This window comes from Echeneis naucrates, chromosome 9, assembly GCF_900963305.1.
Source record: "Echeneis naucrates chromosome 9, fEcheNa1.1, whole genome shotgun sequence".
Classification (NCBI taxonomy): domain Eukaryota; kingdom Metazoa; phylum Chordata; class Actinopteri; order Carangiformes; family Echeneidae; genus Echeneis; species Echeneis naucrates.
The window spans coordinates 18,436,218-18,452,604 of record NC_042519.1 but is presented as its reverse complement, the minus strand read 5'-3'; the positions used below and the strand labels follow the sequence as shown (position 1 = coordinate 18,452,604).

General features: G+C 38.8%; 1 protein-coding gene across 4 annotated transcripts; it reads left to right on the top strand.

Moving 5' to 3' along the window:
* Nucleotides 1–1,821: 1,821 nt before the first annotated feature.
* On the top strand, nt 1,822–14,272 carry kcnip3b (Kv channel interacting protein 3b, calsenilin). Of its 4 annotated transcripts, none has more exons than XM_029510240.1 (8): nt 1,822–3,363; nt 9,755–9,757; nt 10,376–10,500; nt 10,614–10,683; nt 11,244–11,422; nt 11,713–11,817; nt 11,974–12,036; nt 13,140–14,272. In XM_029510240.1, the coding sequence occupies exons 1-8, from the start codon at nt 3,258–3,260 to the stop codon at nt 13,185–13,187; spliced, it is 699 nt and encodes a 232-aa protein (XP_029366100.1). In that variant the 5' UTR covers nt 1,822–3,257; the 3' UTR covers nt 13,188–14,272. The 4 variants fall into 4 exon arrangements, with proteins under 4 accessions (XP_029366100.1, XP_029366104.1, XP_029366101.1 ...); XM_029510241.1 differs by lacking the exon at nt 1,822–3,363 and adding an exon at nt 8,376–8,643; XM_029510244.1 differs by lacking the exon at nt 9,755–9,757.
* Nucleotides 14,273–16,387: the final 2,115 nt, after the last annotated feature.

Below are 16,387 nucleotides of genomic sequence, written 5' to 3'. Positions count from 1 at the left end.
CCCTCTGACTGTGGTGAAAACCAATAATCTTTGCTGACTTGTCTGATTGCAGGGAAATAGTCTGGATCCTCTCTCCCTATTTACTGACTGTTGTGTCAGCAGGCAGTACAAAGCCCACCATTTAAAAACCTGTTAGTATCCTAATGGCCTGGCTGAAGGAACCAACACACGCACACACACACGCACACACACACACACACACACACACACACACACGCACACAACAGACCACACAGCCTTACTGCACGAGCATTGAAATGCAACAGAACAAAGACAACTGCACATACAATAAATTTAAATGCAGGACTTGTGCAGCTTTATTGTGTGAATGATTAGTGTCACATGATCCACTCTTCTAAACAAAATAAGGACTGAAATGAAAAATTTGACCTTCAGATTGATTTCTCTGCTGTGAAGTTGGTCCCCACAGACCTACACTTCTTAAAGATTAGTACCAGTGGAGACCAAAATAGATTTATGATTTTATGATGAATGCTTGACAAGTGAACCGTAGGAAAAGCAGAAACGGGTGAGCTCCACTGCCACCACCATCTCACCACAAAAAATATTGATCGCTCTAACTGTGGCCTCCCATCTCTTGTGTCATTAACATGCACATCTTATCTTAATGAATTAGTAGGTCCAGAGTCATCAATTATTCTCTTTTGACCTGTTAAATATACAATCACCTCACGCATGCTCATCGTCACACACTTCCCGTTGTCTAAGTGTGCATGGCCACACTGAACATAGTTGGCTAATTGGCTTCACACATCATCTGAGAACTGCAGCAGCTCACGAGTATGTAGACGGCACTCGAGGCTTGTCTAAAGGGTGGCATCACTTTAGCTGCCCTCTCCCCCCACCAGAATCAGGAGGTGATGGGATGTTGGCTTGTTAATGTCATAGATGGATTCTCGAGTACAGATTCAGGGACCCTAGACAAGAACCTCTTTATGAAAGAGCTGCTAACTTCTCTTGTTGGAAAGTAAATAAAATGAATAGCCAATTTTGAGGCAAGCTCGGGTGAAAATTGACGTGAACAGCAAACAAAACAAGGTCGCAGAGACAAAAAATTACTAGCACAAGATAATGGGATGTAATAAGTATATAAAAGCCTGCAAAAGGACCACATAGAAATAGAAAGTGAGCGGAGATTACAAAAACTATTTGGGTATGAATGAGTGGAGGGACTTTATGTACATGTCTGTGTCCAGGGGCCCATCATCTACGTGCTCTATCAGCCATAATATAGCCCTGGCTGTTGGATATTAGGCATACATTTATTTGTTTATTATTTCATATTTGTTCATTTTGCATTCATTACTTTGCACTTAAATTTTGCCACTAAGCAGGGCTTTAGCTGTGAGTTGTAGCATGTTGTTATTTATCAGAAAAAATGTGTCCCACGACTTTAAACTAGTTCTTCAGTCTGGGCAGACTCAAAGAAAAATGTCTAAAACCACCTTGGATGTAGAAGAAGAAGAGTGAGAGGTGATGGGCTGGATGTGGTCGAGGTAGATGGGACAATTTTTAGAGGAAAGAAGAAACCAAGCAGAGGAGGAGAGAAAGTCTGCGGTTGGCCAAAGTTATGGAATGACAGAGGGAGGAGGAGGAAGAGGAGGAGGTGGCAAATCAGCTGAACAGACAAAGAAAAGGAGGAGTGCAGTGGAGTAAAGAGAGACCACAAGGGCATTATGGGTGGATGGTTTAAGGGGGACGGGGCACTTGAGTTTCAAACGTCAGCTGGAGCAAGTGCTGACAGTGAGTCGAGGGAGGAAAAGTTGCAATTCGAAGCAGCAACACATTAGAATTCAGAAAGAGGCAGAGACCAGGGAGTGATGGAAAAGTATGTGTTGAGGAGGTAGGCACCGGGGGAGGAGGTTTCATTCTCCACAGCTCCTCTCGGTTTCTCAGGATTTCCCTCCCTGGACGCTGCTGCTGTTGTTGCTGCTGCTGCTGCTGTTGTTGCTGCTGCTGCTGCTGCTGCTGCTGCAGATCTAAGTGCCTTCTCTCCAGAGCCATACTCTTCCATATCTGGACCTGGATTTGGACAAACAGTGAAGTGGATCAAGCGGGACAACAAATCCCAACCTGAATTTAATTATCTATGTGGCTGAGTGGTCCTTAGCAGACCAAAGGAGTACTCAGAGAAGTACAGCAGGAGAAAGCAGAAAAACTACTTGGCTGATTTAAAACGTCACAAGTCCCATAAGTAAATATTTGTTATATTTTTTTCTTTCACTCTCTGGAAAGAACTGCCTTATTCTACCAAGTTTTGACTTTGCATGAAAGTCTTTCTTTTTTTCTTTTTTTTTCAAGGGGGGGTGCTGACAGATCTGTTGACAGGAGGTCTGTCTCATCCTGAATATTGTTGTTATGAATATTGCAGATATGGCTGACACTTGATAGTTGGCTTGCCCTCAGCTTGTAGATACTGAGTGTTTAAAGTACGTGCTAGAACTGAAGTTTCAGCAATAGCTTTTGTGGTTGCTTGTAAATAATGGGATAAATTATCTAGAACTGCTAATGCTGTTTGGCCATTTTGCGGCAGGAAGGATGAGAAAACTTGAGAATGTCATGTTCTGTTCTCCGCTCTGTATTTCAATAAGTCAGTTTCATTCACCCGGACTCTTTCCCAACTCCCACTCGATGGGAGCAAAATTATGAAAATGAACTCAAAGATTGCACCAAATTCTTTCCTTTCACAAACAGCATTGTCATCTGAAACCAAGATGTGATTTCAAAGTGTAAACTATGACGTGAGGACTGATAATAGCTGTTTGCATAAAAGGATGAGCAGTAACTTGAGTCTTTGCCAGTCCGAGCTCCTCACAGTGTGTGCCGGAGTTAAGTCTGAAAAGTGACTCTAAACGTCTCCCTTAATGCACTGTAATAAATGACTCATGACACAACCCCCATTTTCCCTCATGGGTCCAGAGAGGGAGGTTTTCCATATATGTCGACTTCCACATATTTTCCACTTCAGCATCAGTGTTGACATTGGAGCAGCCTTCATCCAACTTGCTGGTCTGGTTCTCATGCTGTTGTCCTGGGCCTGGAAACAAACCCATGCAATCACCCACCACCCAGACTGGTTCCTGCCGCATGTCGGTTAATTTCTATTGAAAACACTTGTTGTTGACCAGCCTGGCCCGTCATTACTCAGGCCAGCCTGGGCTTCCTTTCATCTCTTCCCAAGGCCAGGCCTTCTGGTGTAGGCTTGGCCCTGAGTGGGCTCCCCTTGTCCTGCAGTCATGGGGATTCAGGGAATGGAACTGTTTGCCATCGGAGTGGTCATCATCCTGTTCATGGCCGTTCTCAAGCAGTTTGGCATCCTGGAGCCCATGTCCTCGTTCGAAGGTAAGGGCCCCTTTGAGGCCCCTCTACTGGCTTACAAGTACCTGCAGTTATCTATCTACATGTGCTTCTGATAACTCACTACTGAGGTAGGGGCTTTAACCCCAACTTTAGCAATATGTACATGTTTTTAAATGGTTTATTAAATACTTGTCCTAAGAAAAGCAGTTCGTTTTTGGTCTACTGTGGTCCAAAAACACAAGTCCTGACCAATGAGAATGGGTAGTATTACAGATGGGACTAAGAGCCTGAGGATCATTCAGGTTGGAGGAATTGTCATCAGCATATATTGTTGCAGCAAAAATAAAGGGATGATATAAGTTGTGGAAAAATGATTCACTAGGCTGACCATGTAGAAACAAGTCCCCTGGTTTGAGTCCAACCACTGACTATTATTGTGCCTCATTAACTGCCATGTCTCCTCTAAGTTAATCAGATAAATATGAGAAAAAAAATATTAATTTTAGCTTATTTTTCATATTTGCAAATGCAATTTTTATTCCGTACTGTCAGCAGGTCTATGTATGGCATCAGAGTGGGAAAAAGGTTAATGGGCTGTTTTATTTTGCCTACTAAGGGATATACCATAAAACGTTGATGGGCCAATAGACTGTGTGCATTTGGGACTGTAAAAGAGATATCAGATCCTCTTTGAATGATGCAGTTCCCTTTGATTAAAGGTTTGGGCTGAAGGCCAGCCAGTCAGAGTGGCCTGTAGTCAGTTTGCCAAGACAATTACAGCAGGAAGGCTCCAGCCGGCACATTAGTGGTTCTCTTATGGCTCAGCATCAGAAGTAATAAATTCAACAAAAACACCAATAATGCCCTTTCATAATTTATCATTCCTCTCAATCTCTCCAATCTTCAGTTTTTCCAATAGCGCCCCCTCCCTCCTCCTCCTCGTGCTGTAGCAAGGCCTACTCCTCGGTTTAGCATTACTTCACATCAATTATACATGCAGTATCGAACAGGCTTTCCGTGAGGCCGCCTAAATATGGAGCCCGGAGTACTCCTCCAGGACCTTGAAGGACACTGGCCATCCCCTCAGTAGCCTTCAAATTTCTCCTCATGTGTCTTCATCGTCATTGCTGCCACTTCATTACTCCATCATCTCCCTGTGAGACTAATTTACCAACTGCAGTGTCATTAACGCATCTGCTTCAGCATCTGTTCATCTTATGAGCTGAAGGGTTTTTTTCCCAGCTGTCTTCATGTTGGTAAATGTATATTCTTTGCTGGATCTCTTTAGACAGAATTAGATTTCAAACTGAAGCAGTGTTCAAAAGTAACTTTACATTCATTTAAGTATTGTACTTAATCATAATTTGTTATTTTAATTTCATATTTTTTATGCTTATTTTTCTGCTCTACACTTTCGTAAATGTTTTTTATTCAACTACTTGCCTCAGCAGGTGTTTAGCAAAATGTGAGCTGTTTAAGAAGTATATTCATTTTATTTCAAGTTTTTTTTTTTTTTACTAAAACAAAAATGCAGGTATATTTGTTGCTCTTACTAATAAACACACATATCAGATATGACTTACAGTGAGGTCACAGACAATTGTACACCTGTGAAGATATCTACATGACAAAATGTGCATAAAAAGCACAAATTAAAGCTCAAAAGGAATAAAATTCAACAAAATTCCGCTAACATCACCTTTCGCTTTTAGTCTATGAACTACGACTTTTACTTTTCTTTGGCTACATTTCACTGCTAACTCTGCTGTATTCGAGTACGATTATGAATGTGGGACTTTGCCTTAGGTGTAGCTTTTAATGAAGTAAAAGATGTGAATGCTTTTTGAACTTCATTAAGCAGCACTGCTTTAAATATCAGCATTACAATCATTACTGACTTACTTATTGTAGTGCTGCTGTTACGTAGTGGCCTACATAACAGCAGTTTCATCAGATCATGTGTTCTGGTCTGGTCTTGCTTGAGTATCAGAAATCCAAGGAAAATCAGCAGGATTTCACGCTAAAGTAGCTCAAGTGATTTTTCTTCACCAACAACAAATCTTTTAATGTCCTGTTCATAAATTCAGTAGTTAGTCAGCTGATTGCTTCAGCTTTATCTAAAGTTGTGCAAATACCAGATTTTCAGTTGTTGCTAATCCAAGTCTAAAATTATTTGTAATCCTCCAAAAGCCTTATTGTGAAATTGTACTGCTGTGTGTTAAATAACAGAACAGCCCTTGAAAATGATGTTTTTGCTGACCTCTTGTGGTTCAACTTCTCATTTCATTCTTTGAGCATTACAATAGGCTTGTGCTGTTTCAAAATGACAATATATATTTTTAAGTATTTTATTATTTATTGTATATGATTAACAGATCTCAGTTAGCTCTCAGTTGGTTACTTTTTTTTTTTTTTTTTTCAAACCTCTGATAAGATGATGAACCTCTAACAGGTTTTGGGAGATGCCCATGGCCCTCCTCCTTATTTTATGTTATGCTCTTTCTTTATCTTTTATGCTTTACATCTTTTTCATCTGTTGGATATTTATGCAGCGTGACATTAGATGCTTACTTTGGCATTTATCTGCTGAAGTTTCTATGATCTCATCTTAAAACTACACATTAATATAAATTCATGGCATAGTATTTGTAAGAGAATCATATTCCAGTGATAAGAAAGATCTCTATACATTAAGCCTGCAAACTGAGTGTGGACATTATGGCATCTTAAACCAGCCATTAAACTTTTTAAATATTTGCATATTCAAATAGTCAGATTTTTTTTTTCTTTTTCATAAGAAAGGGGAAGACAAAATGAAGTACAATAATTTAAGTCATACAAAATAATCATTAGAGAAATCAATATTAAAGCAGAGTTTTTAACTCTCAAAATACTTCCTGAAAACCCATTTTGATAGTGTGCTTGTAGATATTGAATATGTAGCTGCTGCACATTAGAGGGCCTTTATCAGTCAGCGAACAAATAAGATCTAAGAGTTTATTTGTTGCATTATTTATATGATCAGCAGTGAGCAAAGGATCCTACAGATTTTCCTATAGAAAAGAAATGCTCACTCACTGTGACACAGAAACACTCACCGTGACACGTCTGGGTTTTTAAATAAGTTAATTGATCCGATCTCAAGAAACTGGCCTTTGATTGTTGTTTGGTCAGGTACTCTCCTTTCTGATGTCGATTTTGGTTTGTGGCCAGCTTGGTCCTATTTTGGGAAGGTATCGATGTCATGAAGTAGCCTTGTCGTTAGAGATGTATGAGCCATATTTTGAGACCAAAATCCGATATTTTTAATCCACATTTGACTGTCATACATAATATTTTTGAATGAAACATCAGTGTAGAGAGATTGGAGCAAAACTATAGCTCTTTCACATCTTTTCTGTTATTTCCATGTTTTCACACTGGTGTACTGATAATGGTTTGGTAATTCATTGCTATCAGGATTATAGAAACAGCCATCCTACTATATCTGGAGCAGCACTTTGAAATGCTCTCAGCAGTGATTCCTTATCCATGATTAAAAAAACTCCAAACTCTAAGCCAGAAACACAACGCAACCAACTTCACTGTTCAAGATCTTATTTTTTCATGCTGTACCTTTTACTTCATACAGCCTTTTGCTAACCAGTTATGATCAATAAAGCCCCATCTTTAAATGTGATAGTACATCATCATTTATTTGCTGTAATTGATTTTGCATTATTAATCTGATGCCACAAAGTATTTAATTTATTAGATACCAGTGGAATCTAAACAAATTCTGTCTTGCCCTTAATGAACACTTAGAACAATATTTTTTAAAACCAGCAGCCATTGGTTTCAGGTTCATACTGTCCACCTCACCTTATTGGTGGAGTTAGCTGAGAAAACATGGCCGAAAACAAAGTGACTTCACCTCCTTTGCATGTCTTAATATAAATATGTAAATATATAGTTCTAAGACATACTGGCATTTAACAAATCAAAGATGAGAAAGAGAAAACATTGGTGGTGCAAAATGTTGCATAGAATTGAGCGAGAAGGAAATGTTACATCAGGAATGAAGTTAGGCTACATGCTCACATTGTACATCTTATTTTAATGGGTTTTCTTGAACACAACTACCTCTCCCCTTGTTTCCTTAGCCCCCACTAAACAAAATTCAAAATTTCCAAAGAGAGACAATGAAATGAGTTTTGAACAAGTGTCACGGGACCCGAGGGAGCATCCTGCCTGCTGTCTCCCATTATTACATGAGAATGAGCGTGTGACAGGAATCCACTGAATTAATGCAGCATTGAATCTGTGTTACGTACCCCAGGAGAGTCAGGGGAACAATTAGAAAGTGGATCACAGAGCTGACTGGGGAAATGTGATTCAGGACACCTGTTGACCTCTGTGACCTGTGATTTCTTAAAGGCAAAATGTTTTCTGTATGTCACATTTAGCAAAAAGCATGAAAAATTCTTTGCAGTCAAATCCACTGAAAGTTGCAACACTCAGTTACTTGATGCATTTAATGTCTCTTATGTGGTAATTTTGATGAAGACAGGAAAACTGTAGCTCCACTCTGGATCCTCAGGAGTTCACTGGTTAATTATCAGAAACTAGGATGTGAGATGGATGCAGAATATAGAGTAGTTCAGTCACTTTGCCAGTGCTCAGTGGATAAATCCAAGATGTCGATTGGGTCGTTGATGAGAGTTTTGTCATCCATCAGAGGAATAATTTACACTGGAGGAATCCCAAATCTGCTGCTTTTACGCAGAAGAAAGCCCCTACATATGTAACGTGGGAGTATCTGGGCTCACTTTTGATTTAGCTTGGATTTCCCGTGGATTAAGAGGATGGTCCAATTTTTCTTTCCTCTCTTTCCTACTCTTTTGCTTTTAAAGGCATTTTGAGAAATAATCTGTTCCACTTAACCTTAAAAATGACCATCAAACCCTGCTCTTATTTGTGGAGAATATCCTAAACAGTTCATCCAGAACAGGAAAGAGCTCATGGTCATTTAAAAGGGAGAAGGGGAACTCTATAAAGAGCAACAGAAACTACAAGAAGAGTTACAGAAAAAGATGAACGATGAGTGAGTGACGCGATTTCGGAGACGGGAAGAAGGGTCTGAAACAAATGTGTGGAGAAAGACCAATTATGTAGTAAAAGATAAAAGAAAAGGAAGGACCGTGGAAGAAAAGATAGAAGAAGAGGGGAAGATGAGCGTGAGGTGGGAGACGGAGGGACTCCAGACAGTTGGCATTGTCTGCCTGGTGATTATGTTCCTCAAGCTCATGCACCTGCTGGGCCTGATCGACATCACTGAGACCGGTGAGGGGCAGCGAGGAGGAGGAGGAGGATGACATAGAGTGAGGAGGCTGGAGGGATTTTTTTTTTCCCTTTAGTCTTGTAGATTTTTGTGAATTCTCTTCTGTCCAACTCTGCACCGTTATAAATCACAAGAAGAGTCAAAATAGATGCAAGGTGCTTACAGAGTGGAGAATGAGGAGGAGTATGAGGGATGATAATACACAAGTCATTTTTTACATCTGGGATTCAAATGCAAGATAATTTCAGAGGTTCTTATGGAAATGTGTATTTGACTTGAAAGAATATGGCAGTTAATACTGACTGTCTGTGTAGTGTGAGTAATATTACATACAACCAGTAATTTGTCAAAGAAAATGTGTTATGAACAGAATTTCTCGTGTTAAGAGATTTCAGAAGTTTCTCACTGACTCCTTTTTTTTTTTTTCTACCCAAATATCAAGCAAGCACAAGATCAAGTTATAGTGACTGCAGATTTATGAAATCTTTATATGATTGTGTTTTAGCACTTGTTTACTGCTCTTGTCAAGGCTAGGGAAACATTGAAGTCTTGTTTAGAACCAAAAACATTAAGAATTCCCAAACAAATCCAGTCTTCTGTTGATTTAAACTTGTCAACAGAAGCACATGATATAGAGATTTTTCTAAAGATCCCTCACTTCACAGTTTTTAGAGAGGTTGTGTAGAGTGTCTTGAAAATGTACAGATTCTCAGGTCTCCCTTTTATCTGTGGGAGAGTTCATCTGGTTGAGAAGGTCAAAGGTCATCTCCTGCCGTTTCCTTCTGACTTTATGTAAGACTGAATTGTCTTATTGTTTTAAAAGAACCTCAAAAGAGTAATATACCCCTCACTTCCAATTCCCTCTTTGCTGATTTTGGTGTTAACAATATATAATATATGCCACTGCCCTGCTGGATGTATTATGAGAACAACCTTTTCTCTGGATCACCCTGCACTCATTACAATACGATCCTCTCAGTGTCTGACCTGACTTGACTTGTTATCTTTTTGTTTTTTTTCCTCTTGCTATCACTCTCCCACTGTTCTCCATTTACTCTCTTTCACTTCATCTTGGTGTCCAAACCCCTCCTCCTCTGTTCTCTCTGTCTAAAGATGGTGAGTATGTTGACCAGAGAAACCCGTAAAAACTTTACATAGAGAAAGTTTCCCTTCTTTTTTTTATTTTTTTTTTGAATGTTTTCTTTTTTCCCAGCCGTGCAGTGCTTCCTTTTAGTGTGTATGAAGCCTTAACCAACACTTTCATTTTCATTCTGCATTTTTCTTTCCTAATGTCACCAATAGATTTTCTGAAGTGGCATTTTTTTTTACGGGGGGACAAAAAGTTGCTTATTTGGTGACATTTCCACCATAAAGAAAGTACCTCTTCCTCTTTTTTTTTTTTACTCCCTCGTTTGCAGCCTCTTTCTCCTCTGCAGTTTTTTTTTTTTTTGCTAAATCACTCTGAAACTCATGTTTTCACCCACTCCTTGATAACAAATACCTCCCTGTTGAATGTGTGATCCCCACCCCTTCCCCAAATATTGACCTGCATCCACACACTCAATGTCTGCCCCATGCTTCCCCTTTTTCCCTCTGCATCACCTTTCTCTCTGCTGTCTCTCTTTATTTCTTTCTGTCTATCCACCCCCTTTCTCTCTGTCTTTCTCCCCCCTCCTTCTCCCTCTTCCTGTCTGTCTATCCACCCCTTTCTCTCTCTCTCTCTTTCTTCCACAGACAGCAGCGACAGTGATTTGGAGCTGTCGACAGTGCGTCACCAGCCGGAGGGGCTGGACCAGCTGCAGGCTCAGACCAAATTCACCAGGAAGGAGCTCCAGTCTCTTTACCGGGGGTTTAAGAATGTATGTCTGGCTGCTGAGGTTTTAATTGCTTTACCACCATTAATGTGCTTTATTTAGATGTGAATCGTTCTAATATATATATCTCTCCACTTTTTCTTCCCATCCTGGAGCAGGAGTGTCCCAGTGGGCTTGTCGATGAGGAGACATTCAAGTCCATCTATTCTCAGTTCTTTCCCCAAGGAGGTTAGATGTTAAAACAATCTATTTTCTGACAGAAAATTACTAGCAGATTAGTTGGCTCAGAAAAGAGGGAGTTTTTGTGTGTGTGTGTGTGTGTGTGTGTGTGTGTGTGTGTGTGTGTGTGTATGCGCATGCGTGCTTGGGGGGGCACAGGAAAAAAAAAATATTGATGGTTATCAAACATCAAAATATTTAAGGGAAAATTTGGTGATGGTGGTGTAATAGATTCTTTGTTGAAGTAAACGAAATAATATATTAACAGTACATATACAGTATTAATGCATGTTCAACACAATCTGCTCTAGTAATGGATCAACATCAAAATACTATGGTTCTGATGCCCTTTGGCTCCTGTCAGGTGTCAATCATATAAAACCTGTTCGCCAAGATAAAAGCTGAGATGGACATTTTTATTTTCAGGATAATTTTGAACTTCCTAACTGCACTTCTGAAGTGCATTCATCTATGTCAAACTAATAATCAATAATCAATAGTCAAGGTCATGGTTTATTTGGGAAGTTTGGTAACACTAAATCCACAATGACTTCTCAATTTGTCCACAGATGCAACCACCTACGCTCACTTCCTGTTTAACGCGTTTGACATTGACAGAAATGGTTCAATCCGGTTTGAGGACTTTGTCATTGGCCTATCAGTTTTGCTGCGAGGTTCAGTCACTGAGAAGCTCAACTGGGCTTTTAACCTCTATGACATCAATAAGGATGGCTACATCACCAAAGAGGTATGTGTGGGTCATGGGGTGTGCAATCTTTAGACAATGACAACAAAAAAGAAACATGGAACGATTTTTTTTTTACAGTTTGTCTAAATATATTCATTAAATGTACCACAATTGGAGGATGTCAAATTTGAAAAATGTTTTATCTGAAACCACAGACACCTTGATATTAATCTTGCTCTGTCTGTACATGTCTGTAAATGAGCTTCGTTCACATATGCTGCAGCATAAATTTGTCTTGTGTATTTGTCAGTGGAAAACATTACAGGATTCTTTTGTATTTTTCTCCTCAGGAAATGCTGGCAATTATGAAGTCAATCTATGACATGATGGGGCGATACACATACCCCAGTGTGCGAGACGAAGCGCCCTCTGAACATGTGGACAAGTTCTTCCAGGTTCTGAATGCGTGCACACAAAAAACCCACACGTGTACAGTGAAACAAGTTTTTTTTTTCTTTTCAGATTTTTGCCAAAGGAACATTATGATGTACAGAAAGAGAATGCTTTAGACAATGTCTCCTCTTGATTTTGGTTTTTGTTTTTTCCAACAGAAAATGGACAAAAATCGAGATGGTGTAGTGACAATTGAAGAGTTCATCGAGACCTGTCAGAAGGTGACTCTTTTTCACCCACTCACTGTCACCTATCAGCACAAAATAGTGACCAACATACCACTGACCATGGTTCACAGTCAGCAACAATAAAAGGTTGCTGGTTAATCCAATACTGGTGGAAATTTAGCTTTCCTTATTCCCCCAGATATATCCATGGCCTTCCTCTTCTTATTTTAGTGTCATTATTTGAAATTCATTAATCGTGCCATCCTCAGCTATTTTGCCCAGCACTTCTCATTCTTATGATCACTGTGTGGTTAAACAAATACAAAAAACTGCCATTTTAATACAATTATTTAATACTGAGCTTCGCTCAGTTTAGTGAGTGACTTTTGGAAGAATTTTGAAAGACTCAATCTGTATTTGTCGACTAATGAAGTAAAAAGAGAATAAACACTGACGTCTATGTGATACAGGCACCCATTGGGCCCATAAGATTTCCCAACACATTTTTCGTTGTGTTTGGGTGACTCAGCTGAAAAAAGAAAAAAGAAAAGCTTTGTACTTCTCCAAAAGCTGTAAAACATCTACTTGACATTTCCAGCTACAGTGGTGGAGGTTGCACCTCTTGCTATATTGGGTAGGCCTGAGAATAATGAGGCAAATATTTGCTGTTGCTGTGGAACTATAGTGTACAAGCTGTTTGGAGATGTGTGGAGGTTAGTTTTTCCTGGCTACATAAAAGATGGAACTATTTGGTCTCACTTGTGGTGTGTTTGGTTGTCCGTAAACAGCATCGGAGTTCTCACCCACATCGGATTAGTAAATAAGTGAATATTTAGTTGATACTTTCTGCTAGTATAATTTACTTCAAATAAAAACACTGGCCAACAAATTTGCTGCGACCTCACAGCTGTTCAAATGTGACATAAATCCCAGGTTTCAAAATGTAAGAAAACTTTGGACCCCAAAATAAGTTATCTACCATTTGGGAATGACATGGTAAATGGTTTATCATGAATGAACCAGTTTTGTTTCTAAAGAGTTAAAGAAAATATGTTCGGTTTTTTGTCAGACATCTGAAAACTGTGTTATGTCTAAAATAGGAATCTGTTTAGACTTCTGGTGACCAATGTTTTTGTTTTCTTTCTTTTTCTATCTAGGACGAGAATATCATGAACTCCATGCAGCTGTTTGAAAATGTGATATAAGGATTCAAAATGCTCTCTGACATTTTCATCCCCTCATCCACATGCACAATTCACACACAAATGCAAGTACACTCATGTGCATCAGCAACACTTCAAACTCAACACTGAAACATGACATCCTGCCATTCGAGAGCTAAAACACTGCAAAGAAACAGGAACTAGATGTTTTTTCTTTTTCTTGCAATGGCTCTCAACTCTTGCAAGTGCTTCTGGATTAAAAAGTTTCTTACAGATAGAAAGAACAACTTGCTGTATAAAACTCATTTATCCAGTGTGTTTTTTGCACATGTGTATCTGTGTGTGTGTCCTCACCGAGGAAACACATGAGTCTTGAGCTTTTTTTCATCAAACAAAAAGAATCAACAACCAATAAGGAGTAAAGAGGCTTACAATAATCCACTGACCTGAGCACATAAGGACACTAGCTTTAACACTAATACATCTTGTTTCTCTTTCTGTCAATCACAAACACACACACACACTGAAGTACACACACAGAGAGAACAAAGAGAAGCACTAACAAATCGCAGCACACACACAAAAAAAGGAAATGAAATTAAGCATGTTTGTCTTCAAATATGTGATGTGGAATTAGCTTGCACTAAAAATGTATGACTATGTATTATATACGCCTGGAATAACGGCACTGTAGATACCTGCACCTGATACACCACTGATGGAAACCAGTGTGTATGTATATATGTATAGTGAATAGTTGTATATCCTACGTTGTATCGGTCTCTTCTGTGCTGCACTGAGTGATGGAATAGGATCAGATCAAAATATTTGTTTATCTATACGTTAATCAGTTGATCCTCATGTTTAGTAACAATTCTTCACAGAATTTTGATTAATTATTCAAAGGTTTTTCTTTTTTGTATTTTGAAAGATTATGTTTAGCTGGTAAGATTGGAGAAGGGAGTCTGCTCACTACTGCGAAAATACTAAAAGACTGTCAAATGTGTTCTTTAATTCTGAATTAAGGCTATTTCTTGGTTTCTCAGTATCTATGAGCATGCTGACTCTAACTGTATTAAGTACAGTACGGTAAGGCCTTTGTGATGATGGTTGATTAAAGAAGCTATCAACAAGAGCAATCTCTCTCTTTGAATGTGTCTTTTCACTGCATTTTGCTCCTGCATTCATATGATAAAGCAGCAAAAAATGTGAGTGTGCTAACAGCAAATGAGGTGATAAGAGTATTCATCAATTGGAAAACTGATGGCTGATATATGGATACTTTCTCAGAAAATGTGAGGTGTAAAATTTGCCAGCTGGATGTGGACATCCTGTTTGTAGAGATATTTACTTGTACTTACTTATTTTCTATTTTCTGTTTCCATTCCATATGCTTCAGATATAAATATTGCTCTTTATATGGCATTACTTTTATTTGATCGTTGTCATTATTTTTAAATAATAGCTTTACATTTTAAAGATTTACCATGAGCTTATAAAATATAATGGAAATGTATTATATAATGACACACACAAAGATTTGAGGAAACAAAAAGAAAGATACAAATATACCCATGAATTGTGTGAACTAACTGGAGGGTTTCAACCCCAGGAACTCCTAAACTAAAGTATAACGCTGTATGTAAGTAGCTGCACCTGGATCGGCCACCGCAGTGTGCTACTGATGCATGTTGGCATGTTGCTGAGAGCCACTCCTCCAGAGAACTCCCTGCTAAATATGCAAACATTTGCCATAAATGGTCAGTTTCCTGGCATAAGTGTCCCTAACTGACCTCGCACAGTTCATGGTCTGTCACTGTTTTGGCTGATTGTGGACTCCATGAGACTCAGAATATGATTTATGATCACGAATCCCATCAGTCAAGCACACATCACACATTTCCTGTAAAGTTATGTGACATCACTGCTGCTGCACATTCTGCAATCTTTTAAGATAATATAGTCAATATTTATACTATTAAATCACATATTTTTTAGACTTTTAACACAGTAATTATGATAATTTAACTTGGGCTTCAAGAGTTAATGAATTGCGTTTTTCACAGTTTTCTCTTATTATCGCACTAAAAGAGTGACTGATTACAGAAAGAAAGAAAGAAACAAAAACCCTATTATGTAGCCTTATAGCTTTAGGTTACCTTTGCGGTTAGCATTCTGATGTATATTGAAATTTAATTGAAAGGGGCCTTAGAGGTACAGTCACGTAATCTTGAACTGTTACATGTTATGTGTCTATAATTAGTGTGAATGCTGAGTCATCATTCATATCTATCGTTATTCAACTCTTGAGTAATTTAGTTTAGTTATTTCTAGATATTTTAGATACCTTTATCTTCCTACAGTATTTGTGCAAGAAAGACCATTCAGGTATCAAAACTCTTCTGTCATTAGTGTTGTAAAACTTTTTGGCATGTGAGCTTTCTGCCAAACTGCAGTCGGTTGAGATGTTTGCCAAATTAAATACTCAGTTTGCTCTGAAGGATCACTCAGAAAAAGATACTGATGTTAAGACAGTATTTCTTGACACTTCTGCTTCCACCTTTGACAGCCAATAAGTTGCCCAAAATTTGAACATCTTAATGACTCTCAGTTCCTTCTCTTTAACACTACAGCTATTTTTCATGAAATTGAGCTGTTTTTCTCAAACTATTTCATGCAAAAAGGCCTCCTTGCTAACAAGTCCTCAACTATTACTTAGATCGGTTCAACTTTTGCAAAAGTTAAATATTTCCACTTCTTCTCCATAAATTCAACTTCTTTACTATTGTTTCAACATTACTGAAGTTTTTTCCATGGGGGCTGAAACTTTTTTGACCAGTCTCTCAGGTTGATGTACAACAATTTGCATTTGGGCAATTTAGAGTGACCTGTACTTAACCTGCATGTCTTTGGGGTGCAGGAACATTGAGAGCGTGCAAACTCCCCAGGTCTGGGAAACGAGCCATGAAGATTCTTGCGGTGAACCAGAATTGTTAACCACCATCCTGTGGCTCTTGATGTTTCATAAGAATATGGCAACTCTTGTATTGCACAAGCCTTTTTTTTCACGATAAGCTTTATACAGCAAACTTTTTCTGCTGTTTGTTATCAGTTCTACTGGATGCAGATCTCTCAAAATTCAGGACAGTCTTCATTTTATAAATACTTGGTTACTTCTGCCTGATTATGAAACTGTCAACTCCCAACCGGGTTATGCCACCCAGCCCATGTGCCAAAGTAGG